The following is a 23,331-nucleotide window of genomic DNA, read 5'->3' on the forward strand; positions in this document are numbered from 1 at the left end:
GATCAGAAATTGCCCCTGGCTTGGGGGACCCTATGGGACGCCGGGGGATCGAACCGAGGTCCTTCCTTGGCTAGCGCTTGCAAGGCAGACACCTTACCTCTAGTGCCAGTAAACAATGAGTGTTTTTTTAAAAAATAGCAACCAAATTATTGTAGTGCTAGAGATGAGCATTTACCATTGAATCACACCTCTAAGCCCAGTTGTTAAATATTAATTCATTAAAAGTCAAATAAAAAATTCAAGTAGGGGCCAGGTGGTGGTGCTAGAGGTAAGGTGCCTGCCTTGCCTGCGCTAGCCTTGGATGGACTGCGGTTCGATCCCCGGGCATCCCATATGGTCCCCCAAGCCAGGAGCAACTTCTGAACGCATAGCCAGGAGTAACCCCTGAGTGTTACCGGGTGTGGCCCAAAAAACAAAAAAGAAAAGAAAAATTAAAGTAAAATGGAGGCCCCCAAGCATCACAAGGAGCAACCCTTGAGCACTGAAATAGGAATAGCCTTTATGCATCTCTGGGTATGGCTTTAAGCCTGGCCCCTCCCAAATAAATCAAGGTAAATAAAACTTTAAGCTTTTCTGTGAAAGGGGCCAGAGTGGTGGCACAAGCAGTAAGGCATCTGCCTTACACATGCTAGCTTAGGATGGACTGTGGTTTGATCCCTCAGCGTTCAGTATGGTCCTCCAAGCCAGGAGCGATTTCTGAATGCATAGCCAGGAGTAACCCAAAAACAAAACAAAACAAACAAAAAGATTCTCTGTGAAAGTTAATTAATAAAAAATTTAAGGAGGGTTGGAAGCTAATGATGTCGCAAAGCTGTGGAATGTTTGTTTTAGCTCTCCTCTTTATAGTAAGGGTAGTTACTGGATCCCACAAATATGACTTACACTAAGCTTTGTAAGCATAGGGACTACACTATTACTGAAATGGATTTGAAAACTTCTAGGAACTTTCTACTTCTGAAATCAAACCTAAATCATATTGCCTGACCTTCAAGACTTTCAAAACTTCCCATAATTTTTTGCATATTTTATTTTTTATCTTATTTCACATTATTTTCTATGATCAATTCTTAGCTCTTGTTAAGTCATTAATTTTCTTTAATTTTTGATTAATTAGATTCTCAGTATTTTTGACTTGTCATTAATATCCATGCCTATACATCCACATTCTCACACAAAGTATTTTTTATACTCTACACTGTTTCCATATTCTACATACCCTTCTAAGATTTAAGTTTAGGTCTTTTGTTGTTTTTGCAGTATTCCTTGACATAGGGTTTATCTTGCATACTGTCAAACATGCAAGGTTTGATGTCTGGCATCCCATCAGGTCCATGAGTTGTAGAGCTAGTAGTTCCTATGCACCCAATATTTAGATGAAGGATTATAAAACCAGAAATGGTAGAATTTTTTTTGAAGTGGGAATGAAAAGTAGTCAAATTGTGACAGGTGTAGTTAGAGGGTTTGTCCATAGAATAATCCTGCTCATCTTTCCTGTCCAATAGGTTAAATTCTTTTATAAATATGACTGGATATGAGGTTCTCATACTTCATCCTGCTTTAGGAAAGCCACTTAAACCCTGTTAATAGATTTAAAGTTTTTCCCATGGGTAGTGGAAGCCACCAATGAATGAGTTTTACACTTGATCTTAGCCAAAGGGCCGAGAAGTTATATGAGTGAGGTTTTTTGTTTTGTTTTTGCTTTTGGGTCACATTCGGTGGTGCTCAGGGGTTACGTCTGGCTCTTCACTCAGAAATTGCCCCTGGCTGGCTCGGGGACCAAATGGGTTGATGGGAATTGAACCAAGGTCTGCCAAGATTGGCCACATGGAAAGCAAACACCCTACCACTCTGGAACAATATATGAGTGAATTTTAAGTAGAGAAGTAACTTGATCGTTTTATTTTTGTTGGTTTTCTCTTCTAGCACTGTGAAGAACTACTACAGGTAATCTAGGTAGAGTAAAGTTAGTAAGAACCGTCAAATGAATACATAGAGCAAGTAATACCAAATAAGGCATTCTATGACTGGTAAACTAATTGTATGACCTTTTCAGCTGATATGTCTATTTGACGGAGTGGAGCTTTTTATGACAAAATAGCCTCTTCTAAAATAGTATCGTGTCATGAGGTAATTCAAATGTGGAGGCAAGGAGCTGCAGACACATTTCCTGAAGGGTTTTAAACAAGCTATTGCTGGCTCCCCTATTAATTTATATTGAAGTGAAACATTTCTGTTGGAAACCTATTTTATTGTATTCTTCAATGGGGGAAACACTGTACTAGTGCATGTATTAGTCTAAGACGAAAATATTAACTTACTGTTAAAATTGTGAAAAATTGTTTCCTCACAAATTGACTATTGTTTGTTGCTGATAAATACATTTTAGCATGTTTGTGTTCCCTCAATGCATGTGTTTTTGCCAGATTGTGGATGCCAGAGGATTGTTCCGTTAGTGACTTTTTGCATAATTAAAAAGCACCTATTAAGTGATTACTTTTGAGAAAGGAGTTAAACTTTTTGTTGCTGAAATGATATCTGATTGCTGTTGGACATTTCTCTTTGCTCTAAATTTCTCTTGTTTTAAAAACATTCTGGAGAAGGGTTTAGTTAATCTTAAAACCACAGGTATGGACAGGTCTAGGTATGTGATCTGTTCAGCTGTTTTGCAAGGTGCTGTAAATGCTCCCTGCTTGTAATCTGATACCAAATAGGCCCAAGTGGCCAGTGATGGAAAGTGGAGAACAATGTAAAAGAACCAGAATTTCAGGTCTGGATAGTGAGTAATTGCAACCTGCTCTCAGAGTTCTGGAACCGGTCATCAAGGTGTCAGCAAAAAGGTGAAAGCACAAGAGAAGTCAGCCTCTTTGGTTTGTGCATGTTTACTTTAAAACAAACAAACAAACAAACAAGAAATATCACCTTAGCATAGTTGGAAGCTAAGCTGGGCTTATTGAATTTCTTTGTTCTACTTTGGCTTTATATGTCAGCAGAAGGCTAACACTGGGGCTCACTACACAAAGAAAACATTAAATTATGCTTCTTTCACACAAAAATAAAATTAGACTTTTCAAAACGTTCTAGATACCTGACTTTCTTTTCTCACTCCTTTCCACACCCAAACTGTCTCTCAAAGAAAGATGCCTAAGGCTCAATAGTTACTTAAAGAGTAAATAATACATCTGATAATATATAGGGAGTTTATGTGGATTTCAATACTTTTTTTTTGTGTGTGTGTGTGTGTGTGTGTGTGTGTGTGGTTTTTGGGCCACACCCGGCGGTGCTCAGGGGTTACTCCTGGCTGTCTGCTCAGAAATAGCTCCTGGCAGGCACTGGGGACCATATGGGACACCGGGATTCGAACCAACCACCTTAGGTTGGCTGATTGCAAGGCAAACACTGCTGTGCTATCTCTCCAGGCCCAATGCTTTTTTAAAATTTGGTCAGGGCTTACTTCTGGCTCTGCATTATGGGAGCACTCTGGTCAGGGGACTGTATGGGATGCTTCGAATCAAACTAGGGTGAGCCACATGCAAGGCAAGCACCCAGCTATGGCAATTTTCTATTTCTTTGGCCTCTCAAAATTATTTTTGAAACTTCTGTATTTGATTAATCCCTTGAATGTTTGAAATAATTTAAATGAAAATGGGGTATAGAAGCTTTCTTTTTAAAGTTAATATAGGAGAATGCAGAATACTTTGGGAAACAATTTGTTCTGTGACAAGATTTAGAAATAAAGTCATTAAATTTGCTTATACCTGGATGGACATGGAGATTATGCTGAGTGCAGTGAGCCAGAGGGAAAGGGATAAATATATAGTAATCATAGAATAATCTCATTTATTTGTGGAATATAAGAAAAACAAGAGATAGTACGCTGATAATTTTTAGAGACAATAGAGCTAGGGTCAGGAAGTCCAACTCAGGGACTGAAGGGGAAGAAAGTGACTGTACTCCTCCATTAATAATAGTACACACCATAGTGTCAAAAAGGAGAGAGACAGAAAGAGAGAAAGAGAAAAGAGAGAGAGAGAGAGAAGTGTCTGCCATAGAGACAGCTGGGAAGGTGGGAGGGAAAGAGGAGACATTGTTGGCAGGAAAGATGCAGTGGTGAAGGATGATGTACATTGAATGACTGAAACCCATCAATGAAAATTTTGTAACCATGGTGCTTAAATAAAGCAATTAAAAATAAGATTTAGGGTCGGAGAGATAGCACAGCAATAGGGCACTTGCCTTGCATGCAGCCGACCCAGGACAGACGGTGATTCAAATCCCTGTATCCCATATCGTCCCTCGTGCCTGCCAGGAGTCATTTCTGAGTGCAGAGCCAGGAGTAACCCCTGAGCTCCGCCCGTGTGACCCCTAAAAACAAAACAAACAAAAAAAAAAAAAGAAAAAGATTTCAAGAGTGGCTATATAGCTTGCCTTGCATATAATCAACTAGGGTTTGATCCTGGCACTTCATATGATTCCCTGAGCCCTGCCAGGAACCTGATCACGGTCAAGTGTGGCTCAACTACATCATACCTACCCCCTGCTCCCACTATATATAATAGGATTTCTTACAGAATCCTTTTCAGTAGGGCTAAATTACCTTGTTTGAGGAAGTTTAAATTTGTTCATTTTAACTGTCTTGCTGTTTTTTTTTTCCCAAACCCACATTTGAAAAATGTAGGTGATCATAAGTTTATTCAAAGAATTAGGAAGAAAAAGGTCAGTAAAATTTATCGGAGTATTTTAGTGGGTTATTAAATCCTACAAGACTTTATGAAAAGATTTAATGTTTTCTTTTATTTCCTTTTGGGGCCTCCTCAGCAGTGCTAACATCCACTAGGGCTTCATCCAGAGCAGTTTTGGGAGGGAGAGGCTAGAACTATGGGGGACTGTATTGGGGTGGAAGTGGAGTTGTAATGCCAACCCTTTGAACTATCTCCTCCACTGTTCTTTTTTACTTTGTTTATGTGATTGAAGGAAAAATTAAGATGGCTTATATGATAGGGCTTAGGAATGAATAAATATTATAATATTTAAAGATGTAAGTATGGGGGGCTGGAGTGATAGCACAGTGGTAGGGCATTTGCCTTGCTGCCAACCTGGGATGGACCTGTATTCGATCCCTGGCATCCCATATGGTCCCCGAGCCTGCCAGAAGTGATTTCTGAGCACAGAGCCAGGAGCAGCCCCTGAGAACTGTCAGGTGTGGCACAAACCCAAAAATAAACAAGCAAATGAAGATCTAAATCTGTAATAGAAAAACCTACAAATTCTTATGCTATAGGTAAATATGATTGAAAATTATCTACTGGGTATAAATATATTACATGAAATAATATAGAAACCTTTGCTATAGGTAACTGTAAGGGCTTTGCTCCTTTTCATATATTATGCTAAAGAAAAATTCTTTTTTTTAAAAGAAAAATTCTATTGAAATTTTACTAATGTAGCTGTAGAGGCAAAAGAAGAGAATTGAACTGGGAATCTGAACCTCTCATGTTCTTGTTCTTTCACCCCTCTCCCCACTTAGCTGTTAAATTTGGTTCCTCAAGATTGTTAAATACCCAAATACAACTGTTCAGAGTGCATTGTCTGTCCTAAGTAATCCCTATTGTTTTTTCGCTCCTAAACTTTTCCACTTAGAGAATGGATAGACCTTATTTTGTTACCTGTGTTTAATATTTTCACTTCTTCTGTTTGCTAATATAAGACATTCTACTATAATATAAAATACATGTAAAGGCCAAGTATCTACTCAAGAATTTCAGTCATTGTAGTTTATGGCCTTGTGCCTTGCATTCATTTATAATCTGTGTGACTTATAATCTTTTAATTTCCTTATCCTCTTTTCTTTCATTAATATTTATTTTTTCCAGTATAATTTTTCAAAATATTCTTGTTTTTTATGGTATATGCCTATATGTTGAAGAGTAATTTCTTAAACTATCGTGTAAAGTATAAAAATACATTCTGGTAAAAAAAAAAGTGGGGAGCCAGAGCGATAGCACAGTAGTAAGACATTTGTTTTGCATGCAGCTGACCCAGGATGGAGCCGGAATGGACCAGGGTTTAATTCCTGGCATTCTATATGGTTCCTCAAGCCTGCCAGGAGCGATTTCTGAGCACAGAGTCAGGAATAACCTCTGATCATAGCCAGGTGTGCCCCCCCCCCAAAAAAAAAAAAGTTTTCTGGTAACTGTAGAGTAAATGATAGCAGGTAAGGTTTTTGCTTTGATAATGCTATGGACCCATTTTCAATCCTCAGCACCGCATCCAGGAGTAAGCCCTGAGCACCCCCTCTTTGTGGTCACCTGTCTGTCTGTCTGTCTGTCTGTCTGTCTGTCTGTCTGTCTCTCTCTCTCTCTCTCTCTCTCTCTCTCTCTCTCTCTCTCTCTCTCTCTCTCTCTCTCTCTCCTCACACACACACACACACATACACACACGCACGCACGCACGCACGCACACACCCCACCACCACCATCACCACCACCAAATTACCAACATTTTGTTCAGATATTTGGCACCTGAAGTTATTATAGAAATCTAGATCTTAAGATGCTCCCAACCCTACATAAGTACAAATGTTATCAAATAATTTATTAAGAATACTTATTCAGGGGCCGGGAAGGTGGCGCTAGAGGTTAGGTGTCTACCTTGCAAGCGCTAGCGTAGGAGGGACCACGGTTCGATCCCCCGGTGTCCCATATGGTGCCCCCAAACCAGGGGCGATTTCTGAGCGCATAGCCAGGAGTAACCCCTGAGCGTCAAATGGGTGTGGCCCAAAACAAAAAAAAAATAAAGAATCCTTATTCAGGGGGAGGAGTAATAGCACAGTGCTAAGGTGTTTGCTTGGCACACATGTGGTCTTCTGAGCCTGCCAGGAGCAATTTGTGAGTGCAAAGCCAGGAGTAATTCCTGAGCGCAGATGCTAGCTGTGACCCAAAAGACAAAAAAAAGAAAGAAAGAGAGAGAGAGAGAGAGAGAGAGAGAGAGAGAGAGAGAGAGAGAGAGAGAGAGAGAGAGAGAGAGAGAGAGAGAGAGAGAGAGAAAGAAAGAAAGAAAGAAAGAAAGAAAGAAAGAAAGAAAGAAAGAAAGAAAGAAAGAAAGAAAGAAAGAAAGAAAGAAAGAAGAAAAAGAGAGAGAGAGAATAGTTGTTCAACCACCATATGCTCTAACTTGTGTGTTTTGTCGTCCTTGGGCTAGAATGATCTTTCTAAACCTTGCTTTTCCATTTGATTGGTTTTCTTTGCTAATTTTCTTACTGATTTTAGTATATTGGTACCCTACTAACTTCTAAAGGGTAGCCATGATGTTTTAAAGTACCATTATGTTGGGCTGGAATAATGGGACAGTGAGTAGAGTGCTTGCATTGTATGTGGCTGATCTAGTTTTTATCCCTGGTTTTATGTATGGTCCCCTAAGTCAGTTAGAAGTGATTCTTAAGTCAGTAGAGGTAAGCCCTGAACACTGTGAGATGTGACCCCAAGCAAAACAAAACTCATGATTTTTCGTACTAGAGTAAATTTTTTTTTTTTTTGGTTTTTGGGCCACACCCGTTTGACGCTCAGGGGTTACTCCTGGCTATGTGCTCAGAAATCGCCCCTGGCTTGGGGGGACCATATGGGACGCCGGGGGATCGAACCGCGGTCCATTCCTTGGTAGCGCTTACAAGGCAGACACCTTATCTCCAGCGCCACCTTCCCGGCCCCGTACTAGAGTAAATTTGAGGAATAAAGTAAGTTTTTGTTTTGACAGGTTTGACACATTAACATTGAAGAGCCTTGACAGGGACTTATTTAATGGTTTAGTGAGTGAATTTGGAAGCCAAGAGCTGACTAGAGATGGACTTTTCCAAATTGATTTGTATTGGAAATGTTCTAAACTATTATGAGCATTAAGGGTTTGGGTAGACTTTTCATGATGAGTTTGTGTCAATTGAAGTCATGGATAGAGTTTTGATTTAGAAAATCAGAATTCTAGTTGTAGCTATGTCATGCTGTTACACTGAAACCTTTGACACTGGCATACAATTTATTAATAAAATGGAGTTATTGGTACTCAGTCTCATATGTTACCAAAAAATCAATACCATAAGACTTTGTTATTTGTGTACCTCTAACATATATAGGTGATATCTCTAAATCAGAAATCAGAAAATGTCTTCTTAGGAACCTCTGTAGTGAATGGAGAAATGGCTCAGTGTGTTAGAATGCATGCTTAGTATGTCGGAGACCTAAGTTGTTCCTAGTATGTCAGAGATTCAGGTTGTATCACTCATATGGTTCCTCTAGTAATACTGTATGGTCAAAACATGGAAGCAAAAAGAACTATCTTGGCACCACAACCATTATAAATTTTCATAGAGAGAAATAGGAAGGAATAAAAGAAGGTAGAGAATCAGAAACTGGATTAAGCCAATAAAATAATACAAGAGCTTTACTCACACATTTTCAGTTTCTGAACTTCTACTTGAAATTTAGAAGAAATACTTGTCTGTATCCCGGAGAAGAGGCTTTATGATTACAGGCTGTCATTTAAATTTTGACTAATTACTGTTGATTGCTATAGTGTACTACTACTGTGTAAGATATGGGTATGTGGATTGTTTGTCTCTTTTTAGAACAGAATGGCATTGTGGAAGCACTAGTGAATCAGTACGTAGGAACTGTGGAGAGAGCTCAGTAGGCTAGAGCACATAGTTTGCATGCTGGATGCCTGGGTTCAATCCCTAACACAGCATGGGCCACTAATTAGCATGCTGACCCTCTTCCTTGAAAAAAAAAAGTTATATGATTTCAGTGTAAAGAAATGAAACTTTACATAAATTTGTTCACACTGGTCTTTGTTAGAGTGTCATTTTGTACTTAGAACAAATAGTTCTGGGTGTCTTTTACTTTATGGGCCACACCCAGCAATTTTCTGGAATGCTCAGAGAACCATGGATATAAACCAAGGCCTCCCACATGCAAAGCCTGTCTTCAGCCTGTTGAGTTCTTGCTCCTAGTCATGGAATAGACTTTTGGAAACTAATCTTTTATAGAAAAACTGATATGCCAGCAATACTTAATTCTAGACTTTCTCTCTCTTTTCCTCCCTCCCTTCCTTGCTCCTTTCTCCTTCCCTACTCCTCCCCTCCCTTGATTCCTTCCCTTTCCCTCTCTTTCTTGTTCTTTTTTTTTCTTCAGATCAAAGCAATTTATTAGGGGGTGTGGGGGAATCTTCAGGGGAGATAGGCCAATGTCCTTGGCAAGCCAGGATCTCCAGGCCCTATGGCCACTGAAAACACCCTTTCTTGTTCTTTTCTTTCCTTCCTCTTTTCTTCCCTTTATTTCCCTCTATCTTTTCTCTTTTCTTTCCTCTCCCTCCCTTGGAATGGTCAGGGGACAATATGGTACTTGGGATCAAATACTGGGTCTCTCACATATGAAACAAGTGCTTTACCACTAAGCCACATCTGTGATTTTCAAATTTGGAATAACGACTTTTTTTTTAACCAAAACTATTTATAAATAATATATAGAAATACTTTTGGCATTTAAATATATTATTAATATAATTCTTTTTTGGGGGGCCTATACCCTGTGGTGCTAATAGGCTATATCTTACGAGGTTTTCAGGGGATTTTTTTCTGGTGGTATATTCTTGGTGTGCACAGGTTTGGAAGGTACAGAAGAATTTTTTATTTTTTATTTTTGGGGCCACACCTGGCAATGCTCAGGGGATACTTCTGGCTTTGCACTCATGAATCACTTCAGGCGGAGCTCAGGGATCTTTATAGGATGCTGGATATTTCATCTGGATTGGCAACATGAAAGGGAAGGGTCCTATTGCTCTGACCCAACAAGAACTTTTAGATAATTGTAACTTACCCCAAAAGGATGTGTGTGTGTGTGTGTGTGTGTGTGTGTGTGTGTGTGTTGCTAGTGATAGAATCTAGGAGCTCACATATGCAAGACTTCTCTTCCATTAAGCTATATTCCTGGCCCTAAGCATTATTTGAAAATTACCATAATATGTTCAAAAGGTTTTTGTAATATTGGAGTTGAAGTCATTATTAAAAGAGAAGAGAAACAGAGTATGTAACTGCTGAAGGCGAACTCAAGGAGTAGAAAGATTACCCAAACTGAATTATTTAAAACCTGTTTTCCCTTCTCTTTATGGCCTTTGCTATTTTAATGACTAAAATCACATGTACTTGATTGATGTTTGCACACTGTTCTGGAGTTAGGGATCCCAGAGAGTGGAAGCTCTAGAACTGTGCTTGCTGAAAGTGGACCACATGAGGCTGCCAAGGCAGATGCTTTTAGCCACTGAACCAACTCTTGTCTTTTTTTTTTTTAATTATTATTATTAAAATAAAATCTCCTCCCTTCCTTTTCTTGCTGTTCCTTCCGATGACCAGGAATTGCACACATTTGATTGTGGTGCTCACTGAGGATCACATATTTGGTTGCAGTGTGTCAGAAATCAGACAGCTTCTATGGGTATGGTTCACTGTCAGCAGTGTTTGGGGTTGAAGTCCTGAATTTTATGCCTACAGGGAAGGTACTCTGCCAAAGAGCACATGAAGGCCTGAGCTCTAGGGAAGGTATTCTGCACTGAGGACATCTCTGGGCCAAGGGTTGAATTCTTTTTTTTTTTTTTTTTTTCCGGAAGTGGCTGGTATTCAATGGACCACTCCTGGCAATTTTTGACTAACCAGATCAGTGGGATCAATAGGCCAGAGAGGTTCATGCTGCTCTGACTCCAAAGTGAGTGCTCAGGGCTTCCAGGACTATACCCAAAAATGCTGGAGGGGGTCCATTCCATGTGGTGCCAGGGATCAGATTAGGGTCTGTGTGTACATGATGTGAATCCTAACCTCTATAGTATCTCCCAGTCCTTGGACTAATTCTTAACTCTTACTTTATATTTATACCCAGTAAGGGATCTACAATCATCTATTTTTATTCCTAGAGACTAAAACTCATAGGGAATTGATTTTACTAAAATTTGAGGACTGAGGATGTGATTTGGTTAGCTCATACAAGCAAGATTTAAGTTTTCAAGAAAACTAACTCATGTTTCAGTTTTTGTTTTTCTGTTTTGGCTACCCCCGGTGACACTCAGGGGTTACTTCTGGCTCTGTACTCAGAAATTGCTCCTGGCAGGATCAGGAGACCCTATGGGATGCTGGGGATCGAACCTGGATTTGTTTCAGGTCAGCTGGTGCAAAGCAAATGCCCTACCTCTGTGCTATTGCTCTGGTCCATGTATCAGGTTTTTTTTTTTTTTTGGTTTTTGGTTTTTGGGCCACACTCGGCGGTGCTCAGGGATTACTCCTGGCTATCTGTTCAGAAATAGCCTCTGACAGGCACAGGGGACCATATGGGATGCTAGGATTTGAACCAATGACCTTCTGCATGAAAGGCAAATACCTTACCTCCATGCTATCTCTCCGGCCCCCATGTATCAGTTTTTATTCATGAACTTGTTTCATTAAAATTGTAGCCATAATTATAGCTCAATTGATTTACTACATGGTATGTGTATAGGAAATTCAGGTTCAGCATTATGAGCTTTAAGCATTACTGGTATGTCTATCCTTCCTTGTCCCCTGCAGGTCCCCTCTTAAAACTGTAAATGCTATTCCAAAAAACTAGGTGGTATATAGTTATTTACTATTTAAAAAAAATAAAAATTTTGTAGTTTCAGGAATAGACTCAGGGTGTCACACATTCAAGGTATTCTACCTAACATTCAGCTACATTCCTAGCATTTAAATGATTATTTCTAAATTTTTGTCTTATCATGTCACACTATTAACTATAAACAGGTGTTTCAGTATTTAATAAAACTCTGTATCTGTGTGTGTGTGTGTGTGTGTATTGAGCCATACCAGGTAATGTTCAGGGTTTTCTGCTGACTCTGTGCTCAGGAATTACTTCTTGTATAGCTGGAAGACCACATAAGTTGCTGAGAATCAAACTGGGTTAGCTGTATGCGAGCAAGTGCCTTCCCTATAATGCTACTCTGGCACTTTTTAATAAAACTCTTAACATGGTATGTAAGACACTCTTAAATTTAAGAAAAGTTTCTTTTTCTGACTATTAATAGTGGTATATAAAAAATCATCAAATACCTTTGGTAGGCATTTCTTAAACATCTATCTTTCGACTATGAGATTGTTTTCACTCTTAAGTTGTGTTTCTGTTTTTCTGCTATTGTAAAGTGCAGTTCTTTGCATGTTCTAATTTGCCATGACGTGGTCAAGTGCCGTTTCCTTCCTGTTGCTTACAAGCCTGTGCTAGAGATAAGGTACACTGCAGTGCATTAAAAGAAGCTACTGCAGACATGGTAAAGTGTTCTACTTACCAGAAACCTTTTTAAAAAGAGCTGAAAGGCTGAGCTTAATTTCTGCTGCTTTATTAAATTTCTTAAAATAATATTTGATAAATTTTAAATGTATTAGACAGCTTCTATCTACCTCTCTATCTTTGCATGTATCCTAATAGGGACACTCTCTAATGTTTATATTAATTTTTAAAACATGTGAAATTGTCATGGAGTTCAGTTTCTTAAGTATGATATTGTGTTTGTAGCCTTTATTATAATCAGAAACAAAGTTGATTGATAGGTGGCCTTTTTCTTTTGAAACATTTGGTATATTAACTCTAAGAGTGAAAGAGAACAGCTTTATTTTCTGTAGTGAGAGATTATTTGATCTTATTAATGATTAAAATATGAGAATTATATATATATAACTAAATTTTGTGAAAACCTGTGTTCATTTGTCACATTGATTTCAATTAACAACTGTTACACAAAAAAATACCTTAGAGTCACTGTACTAGGTATTGTTATATTCTAAATTGCTATGATTGCCTTTCTTTATAACTAAAATTTTTGCTTTTCAGGTCAAAAGTCCTAGAGAAGAAAACTTTCAGAAGAAGTTCCTTAGTGTGATTGAATAGAATTATCAGTGGACTGAGAAAATTTAAACACCTTTCCTAAAGAAAACCCGGACATACAGTAACTTCACAGACGGAACTGGGGATTTTACCCTTATTTATCTTTGGGCTTTGATACTTGAACCTATTTGGAATTTTTCTCATGTGGATCTAAGAGGAATGCTTTATTATGGCTGCTGTTGTCCAACAGAACGACCTACTATTTGAATTTGCTAGTAACGTCATGGAGGATGAACAACAGGTATGAGAATAAAAAATAACATTTTAATAAGTTTTTATGATTTATTCATTTGTATAAAAATAAATTACTTCAAAAGACAGTTATATACACTCTGTAAAAGTTTGGGGGTAATGTGATTTTATATTTTAGTTTATTAAAAATCTTATCCATAGCCTTGATTTGGTAAAAAGAGATTAAACTACTTTTTTCTGTAAAATGAAACTTCATAGTGAATACTTTAATTATTTCAGAGTACTTTGAAAAGTTAGAAGACATTCTAACTAGGCATATGATTTTTGTGGAGGGGACACACCCAGCAGTGCTCAGGGGTTACTCCTCACTCTCCACTCAGGAATTACGCCTGGCAGTGCTCAAAGGACCATATATGGGATGCCAGGGATCAAACCAGGGTCAGCTATTTGCAAAACAAATGCCCTGTCTGCTGTAGTATCGATTCAGCCATAATATAACGAAATTTTTATATTTGTTTTCATAATAGTTTTTTGCACTTATGCCATTTTAATGTATGTGTTTGTTTAGTATTTATAATCCTAGGGTTTTTTTTTAAGCAAATAAAAATGTTAACTGTCACTCAGTCATATATTTCAGTGTAAAACATGTGATTCTGAGGAAGTTACTTAACTTCTCTACAAAAAAAGTCATCATTTGTTGTATGAGACGATTGAACAGAAGCATTTTTCTAAATAGCTTTTATTGAATTTGCACAAAATGGGAAAATTTCTCTTTCTAAAGATTCAAGAGATATTGGGGGAAAGGTCTAAATTTATTCTAGCCTCCCCTCACTTTTAGAGAAGACTAGAGTTTGGGGGAACTATATAGTTTAAGAGGTCATAATCTAAAAGTTTCTGTAAACAATAAAATTGTTTATTGCTTTTGGTAGGGTGTTATACATAATTCCTTTGCTCTTCCCATTGTCTTTTTTTTTTTTTTAAAGGCAACAGAATAAAAAGAATCTACAAGACTAAAAAAAATGAATGTTTTTTATTCGGGGGGCAGGTATTTGGTTCACACCCAGCAGTGCTCAGGGGTTACTCCTGGCTTCACACTCAGAAAACACTCCTAGCATGCTCGAGGGACCATATGGGATGCCGGGATGCCAGGATTCAAAACAATGACCTTCTGCATGAAAGGCAAATGCCTTACCTCCATGCTATCTCTCCAGCCCCAAATGAGTGTTTTTTTGTTTTGTTTTGTTTTTTTTTTTGTTTTTGTTTTGGGTCACACCCGGCGATGCTCAGGGGTTACTCCTGGCTGTCTGCTCAGAAATAGCTCCTGGCAGGCACAGGGGACCATATGGGACACCGGGATTCGAACCAACCACCTTTGGTCCTGGATCGGCTGCTTGCAAGGCAAACGCCGCTGTGCTATCTCTCCGGGCCCAAATGAGTGGTTTTTAATTGGGCTCTTCTCAGTACTGCTAAATTCAGGAGGTCCCGGCAGTTCTGGGGCTACAAGGGCAAGCTTGGGGAAGGCTTCAAAAATAAGAGGAAGGGCACATGCCCTTTGAGCTATCTCCTAATCCCTAAAAGATGAGAGTTTGGATTAAGGTGATTTATTATCAAGATAAACTTTGGCTAGGAAAGAAAAAGGTTTTAAAGACAAGACTATTTGATATCTAAATAGCTTTAACCTAAAGACTTTATTAAATTTTAGGAGGAGAAAGTGTTTTTAAAACATGTTTCTGTATATTTTAAGACTTGAAAATAGTGTATTACATAGCTCTCTTAGATGAAAGATTCAAGCTTACTGTGGTGAGATTTGTGTTCAGGATGTGGCCCCAGAAGACAGAGCTCTCAGCCACTCTGCTATGCTTTGGGACAATGGTGTTGACTTTCTTTTGACCAAGAAAAATCCAATTCATACTATAGTTCAATAGTGATAGATGTGTCTACAGAACCTTAAAAGAAGTTACATAAAGCATTGCTTATCTTTACTACAAATGAAGCACTTTGTTTTCCTATGAGAGGTTATTAATGCCTTTGGGTAGGAGATGGTACCCTGAGCTTTACATTAAAATATACCTATGTATTTTCTTATTATTTATACTTCTCTAGTAAAATGAATTGTAAAATGAATATGTATTGGTTTTATAAGGCCTTTACAAATATATATCCTCTGAAGCAAATACTTTTATCCCTATTTTATCTGCGGGGGAGGGAAGAAGCACCCATGAATGCCCCCTTGTACTATCTCTTTGGATTCAATTATCTCCATCTTATAGTGATGAAATTTAATTAGAATCAGAAAGAGGGTGATAATAGAGCTGCAGTTTGAACCTAACTACTTTGACTTTCACTATTTATTGATAGTATTGATTTCTCTTATAAGGGTGTGTGCCAGTCTTATTTTAAGTACCGTCAAAATGTTTGCAACAATTGGCCACATATAGAGTTCTTTAATCTGTGATCATGGGCATAGCAAATTGTATTGGTTGACATGAGTGTAACTGTTTTTAATAGTCATTCTTCTTATCTAATCTGTGGCTCTACTTCATTATTGTTAAATTTTTTAACTTAAATTTAAATTATTTATTTTGGAGTTTTGGAACACCAGGGTTTCTCAGAGGTTATTCCTGGATCTCTTCTTAGGAGTGACCCCTGGAGGTGCTCATACCTTATGTGGTATGATATGTTTACTGTACAGAAATATTACAGTAGATTTATATTTTCTTCTAAACCAAACCAAGTAGGTAACTCATGTTCTCAAGTAGAAATAACAGGTATTTTTTAAACTTGGAACTTAACAAAAAGCATTAGATTGATTATACAAGTGTCTGTATATATGTGTATGTATATATATCTTTATTTTAATTTTACTAGACTAAAACAATTGATGGAGCAAAAACAAAAACAAAGCCACCTAATATAGAAATATTTAAAAGTCTCTTTTCTTCTTTGTTCCCTAATTCTATTCTCTCCAGAAATTAACAGTATTAACCATATGGTGAGTGATTTTTTTAGACAGAAGAGTAAATGTACCAAAAAGGGCTTACATGCAAATATTACTTTTAAGATACAAATGATTATGTTTCATCTTTTTGTGACTTGTTTTCACTTGACGTAACATATATTTCTGTGTATCGGTTCAATACAACTGATTTCCACATTGATAAATTAATCATTTATTTTACCAGTCTTAGATCAGGACAATTGACTATTACCACTAATTTTCTTAAATTAATGGCATTAAATAAATGACATTGCTGTGAACATTTTTATTTGGAAGGCAGGGTACCTATAATGGTTAAGACCTCATACGGCCAGAGATATATAGAGGATGGAATATTTGCCTGCCTTTCCATAAGGGTGGCCTAGGTTCCTTCTTTGGCACCTTAGATCTCCTGAGCCCTTCCAGGAGTGATCCTTGAGTCTAGAATCAGTAGTAAGCCCTAAGTATAGCCAAGTGTGGCCCCAAACAAAAACAAATTAATGAAAAGCTCAGATACAGGAATCAAAACATTTGTATTTGCATCCTACTCCATTACTTGATAAACTTATAGCCCTGGGCAAGGAATAAAGGACTAAGACCATTATAAGACTAGAATTCTATATTTTAGGGTTGTCTTTAGTATTAAATGAGTTAGGGAATTGAAATCTATAGGGCCATATATGGAGTATAGCTAGAAACTTAGCATTGTCATTTCATTATTGGATCAGTATACATAGTATATCTCTGTACATGTGTATAGGCAAGTACTATTAACTTTATAAAATTGGATTATTGGAATTACTAAAATCATAAAAATCATAACACCAAATCATTATTCAAAGAGGCCATGTCAAATTTTGCTATTGCCAACACTCATATTCCTTGCCTCCCCTCCCCTCCCCTGTCTTCTCTCCCTTTTTTTTCCCTTCCTTCCCTCCCAGATTCTCCCCTTGTTCCTTTTTTTCTCCCTTTAATTTTAGGCCATACCTGGCAGCTCAGGGGCTACTGTGACTTTGTGCTCAAGGTTATTTCCATGTAGTGCTGGAGATTGAACCAGGCCTCCTGCATTTGAAGCTTAGGCAACAATTCATTGTTGAGCTATCTCTCTATTTCACTGCTGTATTTTTCACAATAAGTACTAGAGATTACTTTTCCCTTTTTTTGGGTAAAATTATATTTTGCTATTTTAATTTGCATTTCCTAATGATTAGTTATAAGGATGTTGATTTATTTTATGTATTGTTCATTGAATTATTTAAATTACTTATATTCTTTCCTCCAATAGGAGTTCTTTATATATTAAGGAAATTGCATCAGTATCATTGCCTACTAATTAATTTAAAGTTAATGAAAAATTCTTTTTGTAACACATTCTTTTTGTACACACTGCTCAGAATCTCTAGTATTAATCTTTTAACAATATAATAAAATTTACCAATATTGGTATATGTGAAATAGTACAGGGAGTAAGGTGCTTGCCTTGCATGTACCTGATTTAATCCTTTGGTCTCCTGAACACCACCAAAAAATGACCAGCGACCACAGAGCCAAGAATAGTCCTCAAGCACCTCTGGGTATGTGCCCACTCAAAACAACTAATAAAATTTACCTTTTTTAATTTTGGTTTCTGCTTAAGATAGTGTTTATCCCTTAAAATACTTCTATTTTGGGACATGATACTATAGCAAGTAGGGCACTTGCTTTTTATGTAGTTTATCTTTGTTTAATCTCTAATACCACATATAGCCCCCTGAACATTCCCAGGAGTGATCTCTGAGCACCCCTCGGTGTGACCTCAGAACAAAAGCAAATCTTATTTTTTTTATTTTTATATATTTAATTACTCGTTTAAACAAAATTATTTTTGTAGAGTATGAGATAGTAGTGATGAGACCACTCCCACAAAATGGAATTATGTCTTTTCACCATTTATTGACTGTTTCATGGATTCCACACTAAGAATGTTACCTCTACTATATACTAAATTAAATTCTGTACCGCTGTAAAGAATAATTGAAATTATTAATAGTATTGCTCCTAAGTAAAATTTGGGGGGAAAACAAAGATAGACAGACATTAGTTTTGAAATTACTTGTATATCTTGTTGCATTTAACGGTTTCTGATTATGTTAATGGCATATTGCTTTTATTAGTTTCACTTTATAAATTTGATATCTGATAGGATCTTCTTTTTGCCTTCAAATAGAAAAAAGGGTGTATATTTTTTAAGGGTGTATATATTTTTTTTTTTTTTTGGTTTTTAGGCCACACCCTGTGACGCTCAGGGGTTACTCCTGGCTATGCGCTCAGAGGTTGCTCCTGGCTTCTTGGGGGACCATATGGGACGCCGGGGGATCGAACTGCTGTCCGTCCTAGGCTAGCGCAGGCAAGGCAGGCACCTTACCTCCAGCGCCACCGCCCGGCCCCAAGGGTGTATATTTTTAAATGAATTATAGAATTAGTTTGTTTAGTTATATTATAAAAATTGAAATGCTAACTTTTCAAAATTAAAAAGTATTTGTATTTTAAGGTGATTCTGTATTATAATTCTTAGTTGGTTTGACAGACTCATACAATCAGAGTTTAAAGCTACCAGTTTTACCTGTATTTATTGTTATCTGTAGTTATGATATAGTTGTCTAAAGTAACTGACAACATTTGTTTCTGGTTGCTATCACTTTGATAATTTCCTTTAAATTGATTCATATACTTATAATAACTCTTATATTTGTGATATTCAGATATTTGTAATAACTCTCTTGGGTAAGGATGGAGGTGGCAGTGTAAGGAAAATAACAACTTTGTTGTCCCTGCCTCTTGTCACATTTACAAGTCTTTTCTTGTTGTCACTTCCAAACTGGGAATACCTGTAGGTAAGAGTGAGATGACTGGGATAGAGAAAGAGCAGTGGGCTGGGACTTATGTTTTGTATGCAGAAAACCTGGGTTTGATTCTTGAGAACATATGGTCCCCCAAACAAACAAAAAAAAAACAAAACAAAATATGATGCATCTATAGGAATGTTCTAATCACCTTTCAAGATCTAAGGTTCTCTCTCTCTCTCTCTCTCTCTCTCTCTCTCTCTCTCTCTCTCTCTCTGCTTTTTATTGATCAGAGGTAATAACAGTTGACCCTCCCAGCTGTTGTTTTTCTTTTCTTGTTTTTCATCCCTCTCTCAAATCTGATTGACAGACTTGTAGGGAAGAGGACTTTTGACTGAATGTTCTTTTCATTCAGTATTTTGTATATACTTATCTACTCCCCTCTTGCATGTAGAATTTTATTTGAGAAATTTGATGTGAATTTATTTTACTTCTCCTGTATTTCAGACTTTGTTTTAAAGTCTCTTTGGTTCTTGCCAGTTTGATTATTGTGTATCCTGGTGTTCTGTTTGGGTTTGTTTTGTTGGACAATCTTTGAGTCACCTAGATCAGTGCTCATGTTACCCTCCTCAGAATGGTAATTTTCTCAGCTGTTTCTTTTCCACTAGCCATTATTTGCTAGCTGCCTCTCTTGAAGTTTATTTCTCTTGTTATTGTCCATTAAGTATCTTAAATTATTTTTATTTTATTTTATTATTTTGGTTTTTGGGTCACACCCAGCAGCGCTTAGGGATTACTCCTGGCTCTATGCTCAGAAATCGCTCCTGGCAGGCTCGGGGGACCATATGGGATGCTGGGATTTGAACCACCATCCGTCTGCATGCAAGGCAAACACTCTACCTTCATGCTATCTCTCTGGCCCTATTTTTATTTTATTTTTAAGTACTTTATTCAAATGCCTTAGTTTACAAAGTCGTTCATAATATAGTTGTTTCTGAGCTAGAGCAATAAAACAGCTGGGAAAGCACTTGCCCTGTATGCATCTTGTCCTGGTTCAATCCCCAGCATCCCATATAGACCCTCCAATCCTTCCAGGAATGATCCATAAGCTTGAGCACAGAGCAGGTATAGATCAAAAGCAAAAAGCCAAACATCATACAGTCGTTTGTCATTCAGTGTTCCAAAACCAGTGTAACATTCTCTCTACCTTTGTCCCAGTTTCCCACCACCTCCAAGATTGACCCCTTGGCATACGCAGAATGATTTATTTTCTATTGTTCATTGCAACTAAATGACTAATGGAATTATTTTTTTAAAATATTTTAGTAAAAGAAAAATTATGGAAATTGATTTATCTTACAATAGGATCATTAAGTCATTATGAGGGTTTATTAAATGACTAAAGAAATTATAAAAAAACTCTTCAGTAGAAGAAAATTTGTGGAAATTTGTTTATTTCACAGTAGGATCATTAAGTCATTATGAGGGTTTACAAAACTGAACATTCTGGGCTGGAGAGATAGCACAGGTGTTTGTCTTGCATGCAGCCAATCCAGGACAGACGGTGGTTAGAATCCCGGCATCTTGGTGGTGTCACCTGTGTGGGCTATATAGTAGGGCAGGGATTTGGACTGCCCCTCTACTAAGAACAATTCAGAGTTCTCAGTAGGAAGAGCAGTGTACCTGTGAATTTTAGTGGCCTGGCTTCTGAGAATAGTCCTCAATCTGTGAAACTGGGCTGATGATGAGTTTACATGATGGTTGCTATGGGATGTGAGTGTGTGGCCAAATTTTTATCATTTAGAAAAAAAAAATCTCTTCAGTTTCCTCTGATAATTTATGTGCTTTGTCTTTAAGCTTACTGATTTGATTTTCTTTCATGCTCAATCCAAAGTCTCATACAAGCAAGACTAGTATTCTACTACTAAGCTATATCCCCCCAATTATATTTATTTTTAAGCACAGTAACCAAAATTCTCCATGTTAAGACACTTTTTAATAGAAGTGTCCTATTATTTTGTAATGATAAGTAGTGCATTTATGAACTCTTTTGCATGATCTGTTCCCACTTGACAATATTCAATAAAGGAATGCAGAAGGATTGGACAAGATCGAGGAAGTTAGCTTGGAATTGTATTGTCTGGTTAGGAAGGAGATTTTTTTTTTCTCCTTAAAGCTAATGGGTTTGGGGTCTGAGCAATAAATAGCATAGCGGGTAAGGCTTTTAGGTGGCCAACTTGGGTTCATTCCCTGGCTTCCTGTATGGTCCCCCAAGCACTGCTAGGAGTAATTCTTTTTTTTTTGGGGGGGGGGCACACCTGGTAACACTCAGGGGTTACTCCTGGCTATGAGCTCAGAAATTGCTCCTGGCTTAGGGGATCATATGGGACACAGGTAATTGAACCGTGGTCCATCCTAGTTTATTGCATGCAAGGCAAACACCCTACCACTTGCGCCACTGCTACGGCCCCTAGGAGTAATTCTTGAGCATGGAGTCAGGAGTAACCCTGAGCGCTGCCAGGTGTGGCCCCCAAATAAAACAAAATGAAAAACAGGTGATAGGGTTTTGGGGGGGATGTGGGGTAAACAACTGTCTATTCAGAGATGCTCCTGGGTGGGGCTTGGAAAACCATTTGTGGTTCTGGGGAGCAAACCTGCACTGGTCATTGAAAGGTAAACGCTGACCCCTACACTTTCTCTCTGGCTGCTGAAAGGTGATGCTTTAAGGTTTTTGTTTATTTTGTTTTTTGTTTTGGGACCACCTCTGGCTATGCTCAGGGGTTACTCCTGGCTCTACATACAGGAATCACTCTTAGTAGTGCTCAGGGGACCATATAGGCCAGGTATCAAATCCTATTCAGCAATGTGCAAGTCAAGTGCCCTACCTCCTGTACTATCTCTCAGGCTCCTCTTTCTAGTTATTGATTTGTCATTTTTTTGTGTAACATTTGCACTTCTTTTTTTTGTTTGTTTGTTTGTTTGGGGACTATACCTATCATTGCACAGGGGTTACTCCTGGCTCTGCGCTCAGGTACCACTTTTGGTAGGTTCAGGGATCATATGGGATGCCAGGGATCAAACCAAATTTGGCTACATGCAGGGCAAGCACCTACCCACAGTACTATAACTCTGGCCCCACATTTGCAATTCTTTTATTCTCTTCTACTCCTTGTTCATAGAAAAATTTAAAGAAGACCTCTCTATTTATGAAAGCATCTTTTGGATAGCTCAAATAACAGGTTCCTCTTTTTCTTTCCCTGTTCCAAATAAAATAAGCACATTCAGAACAATGTAAAATTAATAATTACATGGAGGATTTTTTTGGTTTTGTGTTTTGGTGTTTGGGGTGGAGTGCAATGATATTTAGACCACACGCAGTGTTTCTCAGAGGCTAGGTATTTTGGAAATCACTCCCAGTGTTCAGGGGACCATACAGTTTCAGGATTGAACCCAGAGCTATATCTCTAGCCTGGGAGATGGATATTTTGTTGGATCACACACGCAGAGGTGCTCAATTACTACTACTGTGCTCATTGATCATTCCCACTGTTGTTCAGAGGACTATACGTGATGTTGGGGATCAAACTGACGTTGACCCAAGTGCCTTAAATCATATTTTTTGTTAGTTAAGAACCAGGAGTCTGGCTCAGTGGTAGAGCCATATATCTTGCATAGGTGATGCCCTAAGTTTGATACCTAGTAGCACATATCAGAAGTGAGTGATCGGTAATGAGGCATCATGAGTATCAGCTTGGTAATTAGGTTCCTTCACTTACTAGTTGTGTGACTTTTGGCAAGTCTAATTTCATTGCACTATTGGAATAAAATAATACCATTAAGTAACTCAGACTTTTAAAATATGGTATAATTTGGACTTTAAAAATGTGGTATATTTGTTATGTAGAGGAATACTTTCCTTAATATGGTACAATTTTATTGTGACATAATTTGATCTGCAGTTGTTTAGTTTTGGGGGGGTAATTGATTTCAACAACTGTTGTTTATGATCAGTCAGTCTTTGTTGCAACTAAACTGTCTATATTCTGTAAAGCTATGTCTCTTTGTTTAATATCATGTAAGATTATTGTCAATGTACATTTTTAGTAATTGACCTTTATGTTATTTTGAGTTACATAATATCCACATGTTTACAACATTTCTTAATCTGATAGTGACTTCTGCTTATATTTACTCAGTTTGTAACTAGACATTTAAAACTAGTTAAATTGTACTTCACCTCTCAAAGCACTTTTATTAGATTTTTGTTTGTTTTGTTTCATATTTTGGTCACACCTGACTATGCTTGGAATTGAACTGGTGATTTCTGGGACACCATATAGTTTTAGGGATCTATTTTGGGCCTGCTGCATGCAAAGCATGAGTTCCAGTTCTTTGA

The 23,331-nt window shown here is 37.7% G+C and overlaps 1 protein-coding gene across 1 annotated transcript in view; it reads left to right on the plus strand.

The window, feature by feature from the left end:
• Positions 1 to 23,331, plus strand: part of ELF1 (E74 like ETS transcription factor 1) — a 125,471-nt gene that overhangs the window by 47,500 nt on the left and 54,640 nt on the right. Inside the window, exon 2 of the mRNA XM_049778781.1 lies at positions 12,891 to 13,185. Coding sequence (XP_049634738.1) covers positions 13,114 to 13,185 — 72 coding nt within the window. The 5' untranslated portion in view covers positions 12,891 to 13,113. The remainder of the gene's footprint in view (positions 1 to 12,890; positions 13,186 to 23,331) is intronic.

The sequence above is a fragment of the Suncus etruscus genome, chromosome 8 (assembly GCF_024139225.1).
Source record: "Suncus etruscus isolate mSunEtr1 chromosome 8, mSunEtr1.pri.cur, whole genome shotgun sequence".
NCBI lineage: Eukaryota > Metazoa > Chordata > Mammalia > Eulipotyphla > Soricidae > Suncus > Suncus etruscus.